At 46.6% G+C, this 23,879-nt stretch overlaps 1 protein-coding gene and 1 non-coding gene across 4 annotated transcripts in view; one reads left to right on the top strand and one right to left on the bottom strand.

Moving 5' to 3' along the window:
- Nucleotides 1–23,879, top strand: part of kcc (solute carrier family 12 member kcc) — a 436,470-nt gene that overhangs the window by 62,733 nt on the left and 349,858 nt on the right. Inside the window, exon 1 of one of the 3 annotated variants that reach the window (XM_065424383.1) lies at nucleotides 21,982–22,544. The exons of the other annotated variants lie outside the window; for them this stretch is intronic. Within the exon in view, the coding sequence (XP_065280455.1) occupies nucleotides 22,400–22,544 (145 nt within the window). The 5' untranslated portion in view covers nucleotides 21,982–22,399. Of the gene's footprint in view, nucleotides 1–21,981; nucleotides 22,545–23,879 lie in introns of those variants that run through there. 3 annotated transcript variants of the gene reach the window in all.
- On the bottom strand, nucleotides 19,479–19,551 carry TRNAS-CGA (transfer RNA serine (anticodon CGA)). The gene has a single exon. It is a non-coding gene; the product is annotated as a tRNA-Ser (tRNA).

Below are 23,879 nucleotides of genomic sequence, written 5' to 3' on the forward strand. Positions count from 1 at the left end.
CACCCCAACGCATCGTCTCATTGGACCTCGCTGCGTGCTTTGTCAACTGGTCTGCTAGTGTGTTGATTTGGCTTGTCTCGTTGTATGTTCCGATGTAAGACTTTAGGAAAGTCAATGGACTTTTGGCGTCAAATGTTTATAACAACATTAAACCCACAAAGTTCCGCAATTGAAAATTTAAAGCACAACTTTGGAAATGTCAATGCACGTTTCACATCAAGAGCTTATGAGATTTATACCCATAAAGTTTCGCAATTGATATCCATGCGCTCCATAGATTCCGTGGCCTCAGTGAGATGCCGCGGCGAGCCCGCTCACCATCAAAGCGCCCTTGAAACTTTGTGCTCGGATGGGACTGCTTGGCGTTATATGACTGCCGGTGTACGGGCTTGCCATGAAATCCAGCCCGAGTTCACAATCTTCCCGGTTAAATGTCTTTTCGAGCGCCAAAAAGACATTCTAGACAAAATCCAGAGTGATTTCCGGCGCCGGGAGTCGCTTTGGTCGGCGGTGCATGGACAGCACGAAAAAATTTCGGGGGGGGCTGAAGCCCCATAAGCCCCCCCCCTGGCTACGCCCCTGCTCAGAGTAACGGAAAGTCGAGACGTTCTCGTCCGTGTGTCTCAGCAGTATAGCGTGGAATGCACTGCACTGTATGGCTGCATGTGTAGCGCTGTCGCTTCGTGCACAGTCGTGCACTGACTGACTGAGTGATTCATTTACTTATTCATGGGGCGTTACTTTCCAAAGCAGTAGCTGTTCAGTCAGAGCCGCCTGTGTACAGCCGCGCTATGTCAAGGTGCCAAAGAGTCGAAAGGTAGTAATGAATGTACACCGACCAGCCGCAGTGGCTAAGTGGCTACGGCCTTCCGCTGCTGAGCCCGAGGTCGTGGAATCGGCTCGCAGCCACGGTGAACCCATTCCGGTGAGACGAAATGTTAAAAAAAAACAACTTCGTGTGCCCTGCTTTTGGCGCATGGTAATGAACATGAAATAAGCAACATTAAATTGGAGCCCTCCACAGTGACCGCTCTTATAGCACCGACGTTAACACCCGCGATTAAATCAAATCCTCTAAAGTACATTCTAAATTTTGGTAGCAATAGGACCGCGCTCAGCGGCTCTTGTGCCTTGTTTGCCAATTTTTATGTTTTATTACAGTTCCTGGTGTTTCCCGCGTGTGCGTATTTCGCTTGTATTCTGACTAATTCCTGAATATTTGTTAGGCAAGAGAAAAAAAACACCCTGCACAGTGGCCTAATAGCCGTGTTCTTCAATTCAGCAGATGAATACGCCTGGTATATATAGCTAAAGCTGGTCATGAAATCCTAGACTATGGTCATATAAATATACTGCTGAATAAGCTGTATCACGCGATAAACTTAAACGCGTAAGGTATTTTCTTTCTCTGATGTGTAAACTTCACGTCGCTTGATTCGAGTTATATGGAATCTGAAAAGAAGTGGCTTGATTGCTTCGTTCACATCCTGCAGCGACCACTTCATAGACATGAAACGCCTTCTGTTATGTGATTCAACCAATGAGCAGCCGTTAAACGTATGTGGCCAACGTAGGGGGTGATGATGACGCAAGTCGTTCTCAACAAGTACAATAACTTATTGTGTTCAAAGACAACCTAGCATGAGTGCGCTACAATCATGGAACAAACAGCTTGCAAAATATGCTCACCGTACACGCATGCGTGCCCATTACTACGTATAGGCGACAACGCGAGGAGAAATCCACATGAACTAACGTGGTTCCGCCGGAGTCCGACAGGGGGCGACTCCTTTTGATCTCGTGGCAAATAAGGCATAACGTATTAAAACGTTTAAGCGCGATTGCGAGGCCACGTCGCTCTTAGCCGCACTATTTCCGACACCAGAAAGAAGGAGCGCACCAACTTCAGTACCTCCGATAGAAGAAAAGAACACTCATTCACATAGGAAAAGCTAACAATAAGAACTAAAACGTTATACAAGAAAGGTTAGAATACTGTGAATGTACAGTGGTATCACCCATCGCATGCAAACTGGAAGCGCCGCGAAAAGTCGTAAACATCTATTCTCGGCTAATAATATCATTAAAAATGGAATACGTAGACGTCGTTCCGATTCGCTTTCTGAAAGAAGACAAGTTGCGCAAAAGCATCGTCGTCCAAGGCCTACAACGCGATAAGGCAGCGAATGAGGCTCCTTAGTTGTACGTCAGAAATGCAAATCGTCCCTACGCGTGGGTCATCGTGTGCCGACTTGCACTGGACAACACAAGACGTCATTAGGGGCTCGACACATCCTGCGCAGGCTTGCACACTCGAAGCTGTTCGCATCCTGCTCAGTCTGCCCGTTGGAGCAGGTGGCCACGTGGCTGTCGCCACGGGAGCGCAGACTATGGAGTCCAAGTGCGCCCCTCCGGAAAGCGCATAATGGCGGACGATGTATGGAAATGGACGGTTGTAGCGGAAAACAGTGGCGCTCGCTGCCTCCGCCAGTGGCGCTGCCCTTTGCCAAGCGTGCCTGTCGCTCCTCCTGCCTGGCGGCATGCAAACGACCCGTAACCGCAGGAGGCCCCGCCGCCACCGCTCGACGCGGCTTCTCTTGGGCCTCGTGCGGCTGGGCGCTCGAGTGGCGGCGCGAATTGAATTTGGGCGCCGGTGTCCGTGGCTCGAGGAGAGCGCGCTACTCGCCCTAATTGATCGCCGGACGGCCATCGCGCCCCGTCTGGGCATTCATCTTCTCCTCGCAAGCCCTGCTTGAGAGAAGCACCCTTGCCTTCCACGTGGCGCTGTTTTAATTAACGACTGTCTTTCATCAGAGGCCCAGATGCGCCTCTCGAAGCGCTCTTCCTTTTCTGCCCTGCGGCACGCGAAAGTTGTGCGAAAAGGAAAGTGACATTAATCGCATAACCAAATATGGGGAAGGGAGAAGGAGGCAAGGTACGCTTTCTTTTTTCTTTTTTTCCTTTCCTCTTCTTTATCTTTTGCTCGAGCGTCGTCGAACAGAATTGTCTCTCGCCCGTATCCCGCTGCTTGGCTCCACTGCTCGTCGCTTGCGCAATATGCGGAGCAAAATGCGCGCTACGAAACTACGCGGCTAGCTACGTAGCTCCGAAGACGGCGCTGCGGGAACGAGGAGCCGCTGCCTTTCCGCCCGACGACGCCCGGGTGGGTGATCGCCGAGACGGTGGGCTGCGGCGACGGCACGCTCGAGCTGCGGCGAAGCCGACTCGCGCGCCGCTTCTTCTATGCCGCTTGCTTTGTTTCTGTGTCGCGCTCGATCAGTGGTAACTTTGCCGCCACATTCTTGGGCTTGCGGGGAAAATTAAAAGGAAAGGCAGTGCGTTCATGCATTTAAAGGCCCTAGAGCGCGGGGGCTGGAGTGGGCGGGTCTGAAGAAAGCAAGCGTTGCGGCTCTTCCGAGGAAAGACGAACTGTGTTTTCATTTCTATTTGTTTGTTAATTTTTTCTTTCCTTCTCTTTGAAGAAAGTTAGGGTGGGTAACATGACTGAGACATCTCGTTCGTACTCGGCTGTTTCGTAGCGTTCCTATGCCCGAAATTATTGGGGCGAGCGGGAGCTTTTGACTGCAGATAGAATCAAATGGCTGAGGTAAAAAAAAGAAAAAAAAAGAACGTATATGACTCGAACAATTGCTTACGCTCTGACAGTCATTTCGGCGGTCGTGATTGAGCTTGCTCCGCCTGCTCTGGAAAGTCTTTCTATTTCTTTCTATTCTATTCCTTTTAATTTCCTTCTGCGTGGTTTACCGGCCGTTACGCGTGCGTTTGTAATAACAATGCCGTGTATACGCTTCGATTCCGTTATTTCGGTGTGCTCTGGCGCGCCCTAGGCAGCGCAGTATGTAACATCGTTCTGTAATATATGCGTATAGAACGGCAATTTTTTTTCCTTGCAATAAAACTTTCTTAGTTTTTTTTTTATTGTGCACGTGGCTTGTGCTGATTGAGTTGCGGGGCTATTTTGATTTAATTAATTTTTAGCTGCGTCGTGTCTCGTATCGGTGTCCCGGGCGGTGACTTTTTGCTATTGTAATGCGGGTGCAACTAGCTTATTGGAGCTTTACTCAACTGCATCCAAGTACGTTGTTACCAGCTCTAAGAACGCTCACATTTTAAGGTTCTTGCTCCGATTTCTTTCAATGGTTTCGTACGCGACGCGAAGCAATCGCCGTTCGGTTTTGGTCTGTAATTTTTTAGATGCTTTATATACTCGAGGGGTGAGGTGACGTCACATCTCCATCGAAATAAGACGTACCCATGACATTGCATGGCACCCTCATTTCTCCTTGTGAAATGAAGGTTATTTGTGTTCTGCCAACCGTTGCCTGCGTGGCACTGCCATTCAAACCCCATGAAGCTTTTCCATGCCTAATATTTGTTTAACTTGTATGAATGATTGTATTGAATTATCTCAAGGGAGCGTTTTAGTTCCCAGTGCACTGAACCAAGCTGTAAAAGGGTATATTGACGTTTTGGCTTGATCGCGATGTTTGTCCTTCGCTTCTCCCTTCTCAGTCAATTCCTTGTGTCAGACATTTAGAGAAAACCCCGCTCGAGGGCCACTTTCAAGAAGAAGAACCAAATAAAGGCGCGAAGTTTGGCCAGGGGGGTCCCGCAGACGCAGGCATCGGCGCCTGTACTGGTGTGCCGTCTTAGCAACTCTCTCTCGTTCTGTGCTTCTTAGTGCAAGAATTGCGAAGTTTTTAAAACAGAAAGAAGAGAACCGGCGCTAAACTCCTTTGACTGCAAAACATCATTGGGCAAAGTGGCAGCTGTCTCCGTCATCGGGCGCCTGTCTCACCAATGTACGCACATCTTCGATGCCGCTGCTCTTTCAAGACGAACGAAGGTTTGCGTGAACTCCCACAGGCGAATTAATTGCTCGAAAGCACGAAACACCTGGCCTCTATGGAGTCGTGTTAATTGCTTACCTAGCGCTGTACAAATAACAGTTAGATCGGCTCTTTTCGTGTTTAGCTAGCTCTTCTTTTACATGACCACTATACCACGTGACTCTCTTTGATTTCTTTTCTATTTTTCGAGGGCTACGCGTTAAGTGAGTATGCCTAGCAGTGTGGGATCCTGAAGACTGCTTGGCCTTAACGAATACATTTTCAGCACCCATGAGTTATTTTACTTTTTGATTACCGCTAAACACAAGGGCGGTGGAAAGAAACGCTCATTTTCGTGTTTGCTTCTATAGCTGAATCATCATCATCATCATCATCATCATCATCATCATCAGCCTAGTTACGCCCACTGCAGGACAAAGGCCTCTCCCATACTTCTCCAACTACCCCGGTCATGTACTAATTGTGGCCATGCCGCCCCTGCAAACTTCTTAATCTCATCCACCCACCTAACTTTCTGCCGCCCCCTGCTACGTTTCCCTTCCCTTGGGATCCACTCCGTAACCCTTAATGACAATCGGTTATCTTCCCTCCTCATTACATGTCCTGCCCATGCCCATTTCTTTTTCTTGATTTCAACTAAGATGTCATTAACTCGCGTTTGTTCCCTCACCCAATCTGCTCTTTTCTTATCCCTTAACGTTACACCTATCATTCTTCTTTCCATGGCTCGTTGCGTCGTCCTCAATTTGAGCAGAACCCTTTTCGTAAGCCTCCAGGTTTCTGCCCCGTAGGTGAGTACTGGTAAGACACAGCTATTATATACTTTTCTCTTGAGGCATAATGGCAACCTGCTGTTCATGATCTGAGAATGCCTGCCAAACGCACCCCAGCCCATTCTTATTCTTCTGATTATTTCCGTCTCATGATCCGGATCCGCCGTCACTACCTGCCCTAAGTAGATGTATTCCCTCACGACTTCCAGTGCCTCGCTGCCTATTGTAAATTGCTGCTCTCTTCCGAGACTGTTAAACATTACTTTAGTTTTCTGCGGATTAACTTTTAGACCCATTCTTCTACTTTGCCTCTCCAGGTCTTGCCTGCTTCTTGCCTACCCTGGCATTGAAGTCGCCCATCAGTATGGTGTATTTTATTTTGACTTTACCCATCGCCGATTCCACGTCTTCATAAAAGCTTTCGACTTCCTGGTCATCATGACTGCATGTAGGGGCATAGACTTGTACCACCTTCAATTTGTACCTCTTATTAAGTTTCACAACAAGACCTGCCACCCTCTCGTTAATGCTATAGAATTCCTGTATGTTACCAGCTATTTCCTTATTAATCAGGAATCCGACTCCTAGTTCTCGTCTCTCCGCTAAGCCCCGGTAACACAGTACGTGCCCGCTTTTTAGCACTGTATATGCTTCTTTTGGCCTCCTAACTTCACTAAGCCCTATTATATCCCATTTACTGCCTTCTAATTCCTTCTAAGTGTAATAACGACAGAAATACGGAAAGAGAAACAACATGTTCGTTGGAAAGCAAAAAAGAGACCCAAAAGCTGGTGGAACAGGGAGATACGAGAAGCGATCGCCGAACGACAGAAAGCATCCCGACAGCACAGACAGGAAAAAAAAAAGAAACATGCAGTTGTCGCAGGATGAAGTAGCCAGTAAATGTGAAATATTCCGGGAGAAAAAGTCTATGCTTCAAATACTGGTGCAAGAAAAATTAATAGGTGAAAGTGAACGTTGTTTTGTCAGAAATACGTGAGAAAAAAAAAGGCCGCACCTAGAATATTTTGTAACCACATAAAATTATTAGGCAGGAAGTCAACAACAATACAGCAACATATCCTAGATGAAGATGAAAAGAGAATGGAAGGAGAAGCGGCAATAAATTACATCCGAAAAATAACAGCCGAATCTTTCCAAGGCAATGACGAGGTTATACTTGTTGAAAAAAAAGCATGAAAGAGACCCAAGGGCAAAAGCAGCTGGTGCTAACAAATTTAAACTGGAAGAAAGCCGAAGAGAAAATTCCTAAGCGCACAGCCACAGGGCTGAACGAGGTTCCCGTTAGGCTGATTAATGAACTAGGGTCATAAAGTAAGGAAGCTCTGGTGAAATCAGTGGAAAAATTTTAAAGGTAGACGAACACCAGACAGTTAGCGACAAAGTAGAATGAATTGAATTTGTAAAGGTAAGGGGGAGAAAGATAAAATTCACTCGTATAGACCGTTGACCATTACATCGGTAATATACAGACTAGCAATGCAGGCAATCAAATTAAAGCTTCAAGCATGGGCAGAGAATAATGGCATTTTGGGAGAACTTTAGAATGGCTTGAGAATAGGTAGGCGTTTGGATGATAACTTGTTTGTTCTTACTCAGTGTATTGAAATATCAAAAGTAGAAAGGAGACCGTTATATGTGACCGTTTTAGACATTACAGGAGACTATGACAACGTAGACCGCAACATTTTGTGGGATATTCTGGAAGGGGAAGGCTTAGACGAGGATTGTCTACAGCTTTTGAGAGAGATTTACCCAGAAAATACCGTTTGCGTTGAATGGGAAGGTATGAGGAGCGAGGAGAAAGTTCATATCAACAAGGGACGGAGGCAGGGGTGCCCTTTATCCCCACTGCTGTTTATGATGTACATGGTGAGGATGGAGAGGGCGCTAGAAGGAAGTAATATCGCGTTTAATCTCTTATGCAAACCGGCGGATACAGTAGTAGAGCAGCAGCTTCCAGGTTTATTTTATGCGGACGACATTGTGTTGCTAGCTAACAAGCAAAGTGATTTGCAACGTCTGGCTAATATCTGTGGACAGGAAGGCGAGAATTTAGGTTTGAAATTTAGCGTTAGAAAATCAGGTGTGATGGTATTCAATGAAAACAGTGAACAGACAGTGGCAATACAGGGCCAGGAAATACCTCGGGTAGAAGAATATAAATACCTCTGCATATGGATAAACAAAAGGAATAGGTATATGGAAACACAGGAAAAAACAATAGTAGTTACGGGGAAGCGAAATGCAGCCATAATGAAGCACAAAGTGCTATGGGGATACAATAGGTACGAGGTGCTCCTGGGTATGTGGAAAGGTGTAATGGTTCCAAGACTTACTTTTGGAAATGCGGTTGTTTGCTTTAAATCAGGGGTACAATCTGGACTCGACGGGAACCAAAGGTAAGTGGGTCGCCTCGCATTGGGCGCTCACGGGAAGACTACAAATTAAGCTGTGTAGGGTGATATGGGCTGTACTAGTTTTGAATTGAGAGAAGCTCGCACTAAAATTGAGTATGAAGAACGACTGAGGAATATGGAAGAAACTAAATGGGCCGGGAGAGTGTTGAGGTATCTGTACAGGAAAAACGTTGATTCGCAGTGGAGGAAAAGAACTAGGAAGCTTACCAGCAAGTATGCGGCCTGTAGGGTGGGCAACACAGCAACAAAGAACGTCATGCGGAAAGTCAGAGAGGCTGAAGTAATCTCATTGGATGCGACAATGGAAAAGAAACCTGCCGTGAGTAACTACTTAAAGGGAAAAAAACGAAATCAGGAAAGAAACAATTAATGATAACTCAAAGGGAAGCTCATTACTTTTTGAAGCGAGATCGGGATGCCTTAGAACATGCACCTATAAAGCGAGATATAAGAAGGAAGAAGAAGCATGTGCTTGCTGCGGTAGAGCTAGGGAAACTATGGAGCATGTTTTATTAAAATGTGAAAACGTCTACCCAGCGGTCTATTTAGGCACCACTGGCCTCCTTGAAGTCCTTTGGTTCAGCTAGAGCAGTAGAAAAGTAAGCATGTTCGCAATAGGGATTAGTAAGAGGCGATTGGAGGATTGGTGGCGGAAAAGTACGGAAACGACAAAAAACGGAGAAGTACAAAAGCACAGTTCGCAATAGGGGATAAGAAAATGTGGTTGTGGAAGTTCATAGCGTTTTTTTTTTATTGTTTAAGCTAGGTAGGACATTAGGCAGTATAATAGCAAGAGCTTGGTGGCGCAAGCCACCGCCCCTTTCCGAAGGGAACGGTCATAACATCCATCCACCCATCGTCCGCATCGCGGCCCATGCAAGCGGCCGCGTTTCGACGAGAAAGCCCGCCTTCGTGCATAGGGTTCGCGTCAAGAGTTTCCCGGTAAACATTATGGTTACATACGCTGCAGTTGCCGTGAAGCGTGAGAAGCAGGCAGGGATCTTGGAAATGTTCTCGCGTTCCACTCCTAAAGGCGAAGCTTAAGCGTCCTCCAAATTTTCTATGGCGGCTATCTTTTAGAGCCACCCGTCAAACTAAAGGACAAGTGGAATTGTCCCACGTTACTGCAACAGACAGACAGAAAAACTTTATTCATAGCATGTGAGTTTGGACAAGAAGCGCGCCGACGCACTCGCCACTGGTGGCGGCCTTGCTAAGCGTGGATTTCTGCCTCGCCACTCGTGCAACTCCGATTAACATTTTCGGAGAGAAATAAGCAACACCCATCACTCTCGTGTGCATGGTGGCCGGAGCTTGAAGGCGTGCCGAAAAACAACTGCTGTGTGGTGGAGTGTTGAAATACCGACAAAAACTCGCGAGCAAAATGATTCTACGCATGTACTGCGAGGCCACATGTACGGGAGCGACGGCAACAATAGATCGGGGAAGTTTTTGTTCCCACGCCTTCCTTCTGTCATCTCGGTGTTTGTAGCACTCGATCATGTTTAGACGGCTAAACGTCGATTTGATCGCGGCTTTGCGATGGTTTGGTGCGGTTTGTTCGCCGTGCAGCAAGCAGGTTAACGGCATTTCGCTTAGGGTACGAATACCACTTGCCGCTTCTACCGTTTGCCACTTCTTTACCGTGTTGCTATAGCTAGGATGCACGACTGCACAAGTGCATCGCGTTGTGTGCTAAAGCTGCGGCGGCTTGCAAGCACTTAATTTGTCTGTTTTATGCGGCCCATTAAATAGTCGCACCAGCTGTCACGCAGTTCCGGTTCTTGGATTTATTTTATGCGCGGCTTCGCGAATATGTTAGACTTTTGCTAATGTCTTCACGCATAACTATTGTTTATTTTTGTAAGTACGAGGTTTTCGCCTTGCCTCGTTTGCAGTTGTTTTTTATGCGTCTTTCCAGCTTGATTCTTTTCGACCGAGCACATCTTCGCTATTGTGGTTGTCCGGAAATTGATTTAGAAAAGACTTAGCCTAGGCGAAGATTGCTGTCAGCTGCTGCATATGATGTTGCTGTTCCATTTTCGTTGAAAAAGTCGCGTCATGTTCATGAAGTCATTAACGCTTGCTGCGGTATGAGCACACTTACCACGGAGACTCCTTTGTTTGTTTCGAAGCTGAAAGCCTTTTTTTTTATGTGCATTTTGTAATTTTGTTAATATATTTTGTGGCATATGAGTGCAATGTTTACACCGTAAAAGACGAAACCCGGCCTTGTCGCCAGCTCTCATCTTAGCTTGGTCGGCGCTGTTCCACCTTCAAATATATTGTCATGTTGTAGTGACGGGGAAGAACGCAGTATAGCAAAACTGTATACCGCGAAACTAACTTTTTTATTGGGTGCAACCTATGCCCACGAGGGCAAGTGACCCTCGAAGAACAACGGTAGCGGAGACCACAGTTTATGATGCTCAGTCCTATATGCGCGACGGGTGACGCACCGAGCACTAAAACCCCTCTATTCCCCAGCACTAATGGCTCTCAGGAGGAAGCTTTAGCTCGGGCCCAACTCCGACGCGTCCTATTCAAATAAATGTGAAACGCAAAAACTCTTTCCTGAGATAACCCTTGGGCCGATTTCAATGAAATTTGTTGCATTTGAGAGAGAAAGTTAAATTCTAGTGACTACGTGAAGCGGAATTTCGATTCAGGGCCTGGATTTAGTGAAAATAAATTTCATGAATTCGAATGTTCGAAAAAAAAAAACCGAAGTTTATAAATTATTAGCTCTGCATCAAAAGAGACATCGCGGTTCTATAAACGGCGTTCATTAGATCATTCAAAGCGGACAAATTCAATATGTCAATTTACATCTTACGTGAATTTGTTACGTTGTGTACAAGGGTTCTGAAAAGTCTGTATTTCCATATTACTGATTTTTTTTAGATTTATATGTAAGATATCAATTTTGTCCACTTTAGATGTACTATTAGTTTTAATTCGCTCAATTGTGATATCATTTTTCCTTGCCGAGTTAGTTGTAATTTTGATAGTTTCGTTTTCTGAAATTTTTTAAATTTTGCTCATTTTTAATAAAGAATTGGCGATATAAATAAAAAAAATTGAAACCAGAAGTCACTATTTTTTCAGTTCTTCTTTTAAATGCAACATACCTCGTCAAATTCGGGGCAGTTGTCGCCGAGGAAAACGAATTCTCCTTTTACGTGTATTTAGATAGGAGCACCCGAGCTTAGTTCCTTGCTCAGAGAAACGGGGAAGGGTCACCAACCTTCAACAAGCTATGGTTTGCTAACCAGATGGAATGCGACGTGGGATACGTACGCCGCATGTCCCACCTTGTTCTGTGGGACGATGGACCGGCAAGACTGCGTCGGCAAGGACGTTTAAGGCCGGACCGGCCCATTGTCACATGAGAGAGAGAGAGAGTCGCCACCAGCCGCCCCGTCGCTTTAGTGTGCTCTTACCGCTACATGTACGCTATTTTCTGCTATGTCTGTACATATTGTGTAAAGTTTTTCCTTTCCTATTTGTCTGCTCCTAGAGTCCGTCTCTCGAAATCACAGCACCTAAATATGCCGTGTTTTCGCATATGATATATAACCCGCTAGCCAACTTTCTACAGCGGCTTCGTAGTTTGCTTCTTACGGTTCGCGCTGTTTTATGGATTAGAGGTATACGTGTCGTAAGAGAGTTACCCAAAAAGAAAATTGTGAACTTTTTCGACAGCCACGAAGCCAGTAAACAGTGAAGACAAAGAAGGCATAGATTAAATCAACTGTTCCTTTAAGTGTAATACAGAAACAATAAGGGAAGGGAAAATGAAGGAGGACGAAAACATGACTTCCGCTGGTGTAGGAGTCGAACACACACCCTTCGCATTTCGCGTGCGAATTGAGCGACCGCGGTGGCCGTTCTTCCCGCCCATTTTCTGTGTGTGAGTGCTATAGACCTAGCCTTGGCAATGTTTACTAGCTCCACTAACGAACACGGCGTCGAATAGGCGTCGTGTATAGAACGTGAAGTTTAGCAGCGAGCAACCGGTTAATGAACCTCAGAGTCTATCTCATTGTTTCAAGGGTGCCAAACACGAGACTCCTTATTCCTTTTTATTCTTATTCGACCTTTGTTTCTCTCGCTTTTTAACAGGGAGTGACAGCTGCAGCTACACGTATAGCACCTCATTTTTATACCCACACAGAATGCTGTTTTTTTTTTCAGTTGTTCAAGTTGGCGTTGCTGTTGACCGTCCCAACGTGCCTGTCTACATTTCTTTTTCTTTTTTCGCACGGCGCCAGTTGTAACTACTCTAAAATATGGTGTTGCGGACCCACGCAGTAGGCTATAAACGAGCCGTGAAATGCCCTTCCAAGCGATAAAAGACGAACACCGAGCTCCTGGGCACACAAGAATACATTTCAATCATACTGGAGCCTCTGTTCGGCGACTTCGGTGTGAAGTAAGAAACTTGATATTGCTCTATCTCTCTCCACGGGAACTTTCACAGTTGGTTCGATGTCGTTGCGAGATCCTCGGCTCGTCTAGAAGTTGTGACATTTCGACCTGCAATATTTTTAGAAGATTCCGCTTAAGTCTTTTTGTCTCCAAGGTGCACGCTTTTATGTGTTTTTCTGCTTGACGTACATTTCTGTGCATCTCATGTGTATATTACACAATCGCCTCACGTGTCAAATGGCCTGTTCAAGAATTTTCGTGCGCAGATTGCCATCCATCTTGGGTTACACGAGCAGCTAGTGTAAGAAATAAAGCACGCTCGTAACCACGCGCTCGAGAAAGGCCACGACATCGCATTTCAATGGTTGCCAAGCCATTGCGCAATTGTCGGCAACGACAGCGCAGAGGTAGCTGCGCGTTCGGCTCACCAAAAACATCGGCGGGTTGCTACACCCCTTTCAGGAACTGATGCTGCGCGACGACTTGGATCACTTGCTCGCCACGCCACACTTCTATACGATGGAATTCACCGGGTTTCACCAACTCACGCTTGCACTCTCTCGACCCTGACTTGCGACTTCGCCTGCCACCTGGACTCTCCCGTCGCGAAACAACTTTACTGTGTCGCATATGGTTGGGCGTCGCATTGACAAATTCCCATTCGTTCCTGATAGGAATGGCCAACAGTGCGGCGTGCAATTTGTACGGGTGCGATGAGACTCTAGAGCACCTTCTGTGTCACTGCCCAGCCTTTGACATTCAACGACGTACTTTACAAGCGAAACTCAACCTGCTAGACAAAACAGCCCTCCCAGAAGAAATGATCCTTGGACCATGGCCTATGCGTTCTTGCAGGCGAAGGGCCACAAAAGCCCTTCTACGTTTCTTGAAGGACACCGGATTGTATGAACGCTTGTGACAGTGGAGATTCCTCTATGACTGACTGTGAATGACTATCATTTTTCTTTTCTCTCCTTATCTTTTCTTCCCTTTTTCCCCTCCCCAAGTGCAGGGTAGCCAACCGGGCACGTCCTTGGTTAACCTCCCCACCTTTCCCTCTTCGTCTCTCTCTCTCTCTCTCTCAAGTGCGCAGTACTGCCCAAGTAAATTTTGCATACAAGTCCGGGATAATTTGTGACTTTTTATCCTGCTTAAATCGCCGCTTTTTTTTTCGGGACCTTAAGATGTCGCTGCAGGATTTAACATTTTGCTTTTGTGATGCCAGTTTATCAGACTTTAGGCATAACTTTATGCCTTTCAAGCAAACGAAATTTGCGCTTGCTTCTCTCGGTAGCCATAATAGTCTGAGAGTTTTCTCTTCTGTAGCTTCACATACGTGCTAAAGGATTATTATTATTATTTTCAAACTGCTTTCTACATGCATTTTCCGACACTGTTTAGCCCTGTTGTTTTTATTTCGTTTTTCTGCGTTTATTGCCGGGATATTTTCTTTTCTTCTATTTTAACACCCAACATTCTAAACCTATTGAAGCCTATAACTGGGAAATATGCTAACAAACTCGGGTTATAAAGCAGTGCAGTAACGTTCAGCTGCTTTCTATTGCATCGAGAAATGCATTTTTTTGGGGGGGGCGGGGGTTAAGATCAACGTAATATAAAGGTCGTTTCTGTCGTTGCGCTAAGCTATCATCAGATGAGTCGATTGATTGATTGATTGAATTTGACTTCGCAAGCAAAACTAGAACTATGAGCGGGGCGGCAGTGAAAGAAGGCTTAGAACTAATTTGATCGCATCAGTTCTTTATCGTGCGCTCAAAGCACTGTTCACACTGGCTATTCTCCAGCCGCTTTGCGTTCAAATGGTATTTAAACTGATAATGCAGCTTCCCGATATATATATATATATATATATATATATATATATATATATATATATATATATATATATATACCCAGTTTGCTATCCTGTGATGGGGAAGGGCAAAAGGGGTATGCAGGATGATCGACCGCAGCGCAGTCCACATCGTGAGCTTAGGCGATGCAGGATCAATCATCATTATTCATTTACTTGGGGAAACAATGCTCCGTATAGAGAGGGTATGCGTTTGTCTCGTCGGCCTTAAGCGGTGCTTCGTTTATATATATATGCCAAGCAGCGCCAAGCACAACATAGGGGAATTTACTTCTACTTACTAATTGAATTAAAGAAATGATAAATTAATGACAGTGAAAGTTGATGAAAAAGAATATGCCGCAGGTGGGGAACGATCCCACGTATGTTTTCCTTGGCGTCTTTGTTTGTTGTGTTCTCATGGTATGATTAATAAAAATCGGGCCCCATGGTTAACCTCCTTTCTTCTCGTTCCTTACATAACGAGGGTCTTGAATCCGGCAACATTGATGCCTTCAGGTAGCATGTGTGTGTTTATTGACCAGTTGCCTTCACCCAAAAAGATCACGTACTCGTGGTGCCTGCGACAGAAAGGATGTTCCACATCCGCCGCCAAGGTTTGTCAGTGGTGGCGCTGGCTAACACTCCCAAGGTTAGTTGTCGTAGTAAACCATAAATACCCAAGAAAGTGGATGGGGAAACATCCCCGCCGTAGCTCAATTGGTCAAAGCATCGCACGCGTAATGCGACGACGTGGTGTCGTACCCCACCTGCACCAAGTTGTTTTTTCATCCACTTTCATTGCCATTAATTTATCACTCCTTTAATTCATTTAGTAAGTACAAGTAATTCCCCTTGTGTTGACCTTGGCGTCTTTGTTAGCTTCTCATGATATGATTAATAAAAATCGGGACACTTGGTTAACCCCCTTTCTACTCGTTCATTCTATATATATATATATATATATATATATATATATATATATATATGTGTGTGTGTGTGTGTGTGTGTGTGTGTGTGTGTGTGTGTGTGTGTGTGTGTGTGTGTGTGTGTTAAATAGAGCGTCCTATGTGTGCGCGATGCTTGCATCAGAGAAATCTATTCGCATCGCTGTGTGTTTCTGCATCGTTCGCGTTCCTTGCAGTGTGCAGCTCGAGTTTATTTATTAGAGCCACGTGGCACATGCTTCGAGCTTCATCTACGGCGGTACCATGGATGTCATAGCGTCCTGACGAATCTTCGTTGAACACGGACGTACCGTACGAATTGAGGCTAGATTAGGCAACTTTCTTGCCTACCGACTTTTGTCTAGTTCACTCAAGAGCGCTTTCATGAATTTAATTTTAATAGAGGGTTCGGGAAAACTTGGAGAGCCCTGGGTTCTAAATGTTAAGTTATATGAGTGCGCTTCCCTTCACCATTGCTACTGCTTCTTAACACCCGTCAGTGTCTGCAACGTCCTTCTGGTCAGCACGGGGTAGCGGATTCGATTCCCAGCCATGGTGGTGGCATTTTGATGTGGGGGTAATGGCAAAAACGTTTTGTATTGGTGTGAGTCCACGTTATGGAACCCCAAGTGGCAGAACTTAGTGCGCAGCACTCTCCCCCCTTCCCCCACTACGGCCTCTCTCAAAGATGGTGGGTTGCTTTGGGTAGTTAAACCCCATCGTTTCGTTTGATTTGATATTGCTAGTTCAAAAAAACGTCTTGAGTCTAACTGAGTTCATTATAGGTAAGCCCTATACGATGACGTCGCGTGCTATACTGTGTGCACTCGTGACAACTCAGACTCACTTCTGAATGAACGACACCGAGCTCTTGCTCAGCATATAATGGCTACATCGCTGCTACTCTATATGTGTGTGACGTCGGCATGTTGTACGAAGGCTAAACAAACCAAGAACTCGCACCTGGTGTAATTAGTAGCTTCAGTGGGTACAGATTTTTTTTCCCTTCTTTTGCTGTACTAAGCTTCATGTTGATTCGGTTCCAGCCATTCCTCCAATGTGCGGAAAAGAGAATGAACTGCGCCTTTCAATAGTTCACTGAGGGAGTGCACTATGCGTCTCAATTAGTTTGCCAAGGAGGGAGCTGAACAATAGCTGGAATGGAACAATAGAAGGTGGCTAGTTGGTTAGGTGATCATCTTGGCACATTTGGCGCCTTTCAAAACGAATGGCAAACCAAAGACGCAGGGATAACCCATGCACTACTAAGCGCGAGTATAAACTGTTTAAGAATTCTCACCGACATTATTCCGGGAATTCTGGGAAACGGTGGGGAAAACGATACAACAGCGCTTATTGACGGTATGTGTATAGGTTCGACCACAGCCCAACATTCTTAGCCAACTTCTGTAGTACTGCAATGATAAAATCGAGCCCATGGCCAAACACCAACTGTAATTATGTTCTTCAGTTATGTTGATTGGATGGATGGACGGACGAACGGGTGGATGAATGGATTTATTGGCTGCATCGTTTATTATCGACCCCTTAGGATCCGTTGTTTCAGACCATCTAGTTTTAGGCATGTTATTATTGACCCCCCCCCCCGCTTAAAAAAAAAAAAAAAAAAACTCTTGAACAACGGCGTTGCCGCACCGTGGCCTTTTATCCGATGAGATCCTCCGGCGTCACTGATTCCCAGGGACGTGCAGTTTCGATCAGTAATTTCTAAGCCACAGCACGAGCAACAACTGCCGTCGGCTGGCCTCGTGGGACGAGCATGGCGCTCCACATTTCACGTAGGCCAGCAGCGCAGTTATCCTCGTGTTCTAATGTTCCGCCACCGAGCACGTCGGCTCAACACAAGAAGGCGTGTATGCTAACGCCGCCCTTCGACCGAAGGGGTTACTGCGCTTCAGTGAAAACTTTCTAAACAGGTGCTGCTGGCGTCTAACTCAGATGCCCTCGAGTGCATTGCCAAGCAACTCCTCCTTGTAGAAATCGCCTTATTGGCGTCGAAATGCAGCCCCCTGCCCCACTTGGTGGAGTGGAGATAGTTTATAGAGAAAGACTGAGTGAATCTGCTGCGGAGATGGTAAAAGACGGCTGGAACATTGGTGGCGTTTAAAGTACGCTGAACGCGACGTCGAGTTTCTATTCGGCTCCCGCTACAGGCGAGACGCCAGCTGTAGTTCTCAAGCGCAAATCCGTCTTCAGATCACCGCAGAGGCGCGATCAGTTCGCCAAATTTAGAGCGGCTTGTTACCCCTTGTTCTATGTACATAAGCTTGCCTTTCCAGTGTAAATAAACCCCCAGTTCCGTTCCTCATCCTCTCGACCTCGTACTCTTCACGAAAGAAGCAACCCTCGTCCAGTAATCTCGGCCGACGGCGTGGGCCCGCTCCGTTGCGAGACGCACCGATGGCGTATAGGCTAGAGAGAGACCTTCTGTGTGACGCTAGACTCCGAGGCCACGACTGCCGTATCCTACAGGCTTCAGAATATTCGAAATACATGGACACACTTTTTCTCTTCAAACTCTTCATGGTTAATGAGCCAAGGCTGTGGTGGGTGTTCTTTGGTATGTGACAAGTATGCACGTAGAAAATACTCGCCGCTGCTCACTAGATTTGCTCCAACCCAAGATCCTGCCGAATGTTATGCAACCTGCCGGCAGAGAGGGAATTCTTCCAAAGGAAGAGTGCGCAACTTCGTCCAATGCAAAGGGGGAAAAATAATAAAGGAAGAAACATCGGGACATTCCATCGCTGTTCTTTCACAGCTGTGTTTCGTATTTTTTTCCGCGCTCCATACATGCTGCGCCCGGCAGGGGATTCTCCCTCATGCGTCACCCCGCCTCATACGTCGCCAACCAAAAGTAGTGCGGTCGTTGCATTACGCTGGATGAATGCGGAAAGAAGTTCACTGTCAGTGTTTTTGCGAGAATACGTCTCTGTGTTTAGCGCCAACGCGGAGCGTCTGAGTGCGGGCTTCGAAATGTGGCAGTTGACCGTCCATTTAACAAAAAGCGTGCTGTTGTCTTCCTACATCTGTCGTCCTCGGCAGGGTACTCGACTTGAGAGAGCAGTTGGAGCATCTGACTCTATCCTTACTACCTGCGGAGTGCGCAGCAAATGCCCGGCGCCGGTGGCTCTTGCGAGATTGAATTACGCGGGAGTGCCGTCGCCCTGGGCGCGCACCGTCGTTGCCTTGCGGCAGTTCCCTTGGGGCACTGTCGTACGGCTGAGACCCCTGTTCGCATGTCGCAACACCCGCCGTTTTATTCAAAACTCGAGCAATCGCTGCTTTTTTGGAAGTGTTAAAATGGAGCGAAGGTTTTTCTTGAACCTTATTCGCTGTCCTTTCACTTTCTCAAAGTGCCTGAATGGTAGAAATACATTCTCCCGCTGGGAACACGCCTAAGTACTCCCATCCGTCGCCCATTAGATCTGGTTGACCAACAAAAGAAAAAAAGAAAGACGATTGGGAAAGAGAGGAGGAAAGAATATCCGTACGCTTAAAACCAAGTACGTCAGCCGTGCAAAGATGATAGCGCTGTACAGTTACTATCTCTCGTGAATTAAAAGACGGTACGTTTATTGTGGTTTCCAACTTCGTATCGCTAATGTCCATGAACGAATCGAAAGAGGAAACCAGATTGTCATATTTGCACCACATGTGCTTTTTGAAGGCGTGGCCATTACCATCGATCTTATGCCGAAACAGAAGTGAGGCGTGCAGACAGGACACAAGAGTAGAGAAGTGGACAGCACTGTTGTCCACTTCTCTACTCTTGTGTCCTGTCTGCACGCCCCACTTCTATTTTGGCATAACGAATCCTTACCGAATAGCTCGGCTTTCTGTCGTTCTAGGCATCGATCTTATTTTAGGCCGTTTTTTTCGGAATGCTGATTTCTCACCTGTTCGCCTTGTGAACTCAAGAATATCGTAACCATTCATTGCCTTACTCGCCAGTCAGTATGACATATGACAACTTTAGTTTTAGATGTCACAAAAAGTGTGTATATATATATATATAGTCATATCATGAGAAGCCAACAAACACCGACACCAAGGACAACATAGGGGAAATTACTTGTGCTTAATAAATGGAATGAAGAAACGATAAATTAATGGAAATTAAAGTGGATGAAAAAACAATTTGCCGCAGGTGGGAACCGAACCCACAACCTTCGCATTTCGCGTGCGATGCTCTACCAATTGAGCTACCGCGGCGCTGTTTCCCCATCCACTTTCTTGGGTATTTATGTGTACTGGTAGAACCCTTGGAGTGTTAGCCAGCGCCACCACTCACAGACATAGGCGGCGGACGTGGAACGTCCTTGTTGCCGCAGGCGTCACGAGGACGTGATCTTTTTTTTGGGGTGAAGGCAACCGGTCAATAAACCCACATATGCTACCTGAAGGCATCAATGTTGCCGGATTCAAGACCATATATATATATATATATATATATATATATATATATATATATATATATATACTTGTTTGTGGCCCACATATAAAACTTAAGTTGTCCGTGGTATCAATGTTTGTTGGCGTCCTGGTACATATATAATGAACGAACCATAATGAACGCTCCTCTTGTTCGTATTTCACCTTCGCACCTGCAGTGGACGTTCAATTGTCTTAGTGGTTTACGCACCGCTCTTTCGTTAGCTTTCTTTTTTTTTATGCGGGAGGATGCCTAACTTTCTTTGCTACTTTGGGTCAGTTTGTTTTTGTTTGGCGGTATTATGCTAAAAGCAGTGATATCAAAGCCATACAATCTTCTACACGCGCAGGTATTGCAATATTTGATATCTGTATTTTTACAGCGAGGCAGTAAAGCTTTTACAGCAAAGCTGTCTATGGCTAGGATCTAGAAAAAAGTGTGTCTGAGATGGTGATAAAAAACAAATCATCATGTGGCCGATCCTGGTGATGGTGCAGAAAGGGTCCAAGCTCAGGAGCACATTGCCCTGGGGGCTCGGGGATCTGTAACGCGCCCTTGAACTACCCTTGCCACACATGGGACCCAAAGAGGTCCCAGGCACAAGGATAAGGAAAGATGTTTTTGAGAAATTCAGTGCCTTTTCACTTTGTGAAGAAAGATGACCAGCGAAGCGGTGTATGTGGGCCCCTTATTGGCGAACTGCACCTCCGCCGTTGGTCGGCCCGGCATTGCACTATCTTCGGGATCGGCCCACGTATGGAGAGTGCTTAAGGCCTTCTTCACCTCCGCCGTTGGTCGGCCCGGCATAGCACTATCTTCGGGATCGGCGCACGTGTGGAGAGTGCTTAAGGCCTTCTTCACCTCCGCTGCGGGTCAGCGCGGCTTTGCACTATCTTCGGTATCGGCCCACGTATGGAGAGTACTTAAGGCCTTCTTCACCTCCGCCACGGGTCGGCGCGGCATTGCAATGTCTTAGGGATCGGCCCACGTATGGGGAGTTTTGTGTCTACACAGGGTCACGATCCCGGGGGAACAAGCCCTTAACAGCTTCGCTGTAACAATGTTCTGTACAACTTTTCAAAAAGGACTGTTGAAAAATTCTCGGTGCCAACCATGCAAACGCGCTAGTTTACGGCTCGCGCGTTCATCTTCGGTCTCTTCTTCCACAGCTGGCTGCGTTGCCGCTCATCATTCCAGCGTAGAATGTCACTTCTCTTTTGTTTTCGTAATAGGGCGGCCGCGTTTACGGGGGTATGAGCATTGCTTAAGGAGGTATGAGCCATTCATTCAATTACATGACGCACACATTTAATAACAGCGGTGATACGCGAATGTGTGTCCGTACCTATATCGCCACGATGACCACAGCTCCTAAAGGACAATAAATATATTCCTACCTTTGTTCAGTATTCTGGGTCCCCTATGTGTCGTGCGCTAAACGCTTCTCTGGTCATCCACCTTCATACAGTGAAATGTCACTGAATTACAAATAAAGTTTATTCCTCTTCCTCCTATTTTAATATTTGTTACTTCTGTAAAACAGGATAGCTCATAGCTGTTCTGCTGAACAGAACACGACGTGTGGCTGCGAAGTTTCAGTGTACGTTAGAGCTATTATGGGAGCTACGTCGAATGCGTTAGAGGTGCATAGCCAAATGAAATACTGTGCAACGTAGGCCTGTGCGAATGAGTGTCACTTCGGAAGAATTTGATAACATAAGAAGGTTGAACCAAGCCATTTGCTCCTTCAAACTTTGGCCGCTAAAGGAAAACCGGTGGCAAAAGCGTTGACTAGCACAGTAGTCGGCATATAACCTATCCGATCTTTGATAAGAGCGGTGACGCCAGTGCTTCTATTGACACACGGAAGGGAAAAAGAAAGAGGATTCCCCAACCGGGCGCAAACGTGAAAGAACAAAAACAGGGAGGGGGCCGCGTCGTCTGCTTCGCGCCCAGCTAAAAAAAAGCAGCCGATTTCAAGAGCACTTGTGATGTGGCGCCACCAAACGTGGACCTCGGCGTAGCTCTAGGAGCGAGAGTATCCCGCCTCTCCCATTCAAAGAAAAGGAGAACAAAATGAAGGCGGGGCCCAGGGTCTGAGCCTCCACTTCGGCCTAGCGGCGCTGCGTCGTCTGCTCGGAAAGGCCTGAGGCATTGATTTGAAAGGGAAAAAAATAGCTGTGGTCTTAACGTCCTGCGTCTACTACGGTGGTGAATATGTACACTTGGAGCCCTGAGATGCTTTTATTTCCCTTTTAGAGGTGTTTACATTCAGAAATAATATTTAGTGTTAGGGAAACGAGCCTTGAACGGACGGACTCGTTTTCCCGCGCGGACAGACCACGGGGCGAGGAGGCCGATTGCGGAGCGACACGGTCGCGCGTGCGCGGTGCATTGCAGCAGCGGTTCGGGCGCCGGTGAGGCAGATCGCGCGAGCACTGCGACGAGGCTGCAGGTCGCTGTTGGCCGCTGGTTTCGTCGTTTTTTCGGTGTGTTGTGGGACGCGTGTCTGACTCGGCGTGCTCTGCGCGTTCTGTCTTGTTTCCGGTGCGATCTGACACGCCGGTGGGCGCCATGCCCGTGGTAAGTTAAGCCGGCGTGCACGGTCGACGAAGCTTCGAGTTCAACATGGAAGCTACATCGACGACAACCGGCAAGTTCGAAGTGACCCAAGTCACAACACCCGACTCGCTGGCCGGTCAGAATTCGACGCCACTGTCCCCCTCGATCGGTGATCAGGACTCGGACCCGTCCACTGTGCGTTTGATCCCAGGTAAATGCACGTCGCTCATGCTGGGGCGACTTTGTGGTTGCGCGCTTTTATTTCGCGTGGTCGCTTCTTTGTTTCACGCGTTAACTTTAAAGCGCTTGCTTGCGGTGTTGCACGCGTCGTTCTTGAAGTACTGCGAGTTGTCTTCATTGCATTTTGCGTCTGATCTGTGGATCAAGTGCAGCTACAGAAACTCGATCGGATATATTTGGGGAGGGAAAAGTTGTGACGTTTCAGTGAAGTTTTTTACTTTCCTATTACTCTTTCGTAGGGGGCTGCTTGTTATGCTCGAGCATAACAATGCTCGAGCATTGCACTGCAGCAGGTTGCGCTCTTAAACCTCTTGCCGATTGCGTCCGCCTGATAGCGACATAAGATGCCACACCCTCATTAGGAGGTCGTTCTACATGTGTGCTCAGAGAGAGAAAAGGTAGCTGTCGTAGGCGATTGAGGGCCGTTCTAGGTACCACGACGTGCTTTAGAAGATGTGGCCAGGCGAGAACCACTTAGTATATGTGTGAAGACGCTGTAAACTCGTTAAACGTCAGCCGTGCCTACATTGATACGTGTATGAAAATTCTATGTAATTCTATCAGCTGATCGCGCACGTGAATGAAAGCGAGCCTGAATGGTCTGCGTTGAGTACGATGTAATTCATTTGAAAACGATGTCATGGGTTTCCGGATGTTTTAAAGTTGACATTATTTATCCCAACTTGAGTTTACATCGACGATGTGTCGTTCGAGATATTCGTGTTTCCTTCCACTTCACGATTCGGGTCTGATTTTGGGCTGATGTGATACTGCCTTGTGGAGGCAGATGAGGGCAGTCCGTTTGAGACAGCTTTTTGCCCGAATTTTTCCTCCGGCAGCCTACTGTACTATAATGTTTCATACACCGTGGTTTTGTTTGCTAAAGGAGGTAGTAAAGTGATTCTTGTTGGAGGTTTACGATGATGAGCTATGACGCTTAGAACTTTCGATGGAGGGAGTCCTCAGCATAGCTCTCTTGTTTTCTCTTGGACGCTGGCTGGGTGTCGAACCGGAACTGAAACGAAAACCGATATTTTTGCGACGTCCGGAACTGGGATCGGAACGTTAAATCTTTCTTAAAATTCTTTTTCTCGTTGGAATTAAACCGAGAAGGAAACAATAAATACGTTGATCAGTTCAGGTCGACTTTCGGAGCTTTTTATCGATGCATTGTCTGTACTTGTGGCTAAGCCGCGCTGTCACATTTGTATATTCACGTATGCCTGTTATCCTTTTAGAAGTAGTGTGGCCGTTCTTGCTGTTTTCAACACGATTTGCCTGGAGACAGGCGTGTTAGCAATACAAC

The sequence above is a fragment of the Dermacentor albipictus genome, chromosome 1 (assembly GCF_038994185.2).
Source record: "Dermacentor albipictus isolate Rhodes 1998 colony chromosome 1, USDA_Dalb.pri_finalv2, whole genome shotgun sequence".
Classification (NCBI taxonomy): domain Eukaryota; kingdom Metazoa; phylum Arthropoda; class Arachnida; order Ixodida; family Ixodidae; genus Dermacentor; species Dermacentor albipictus.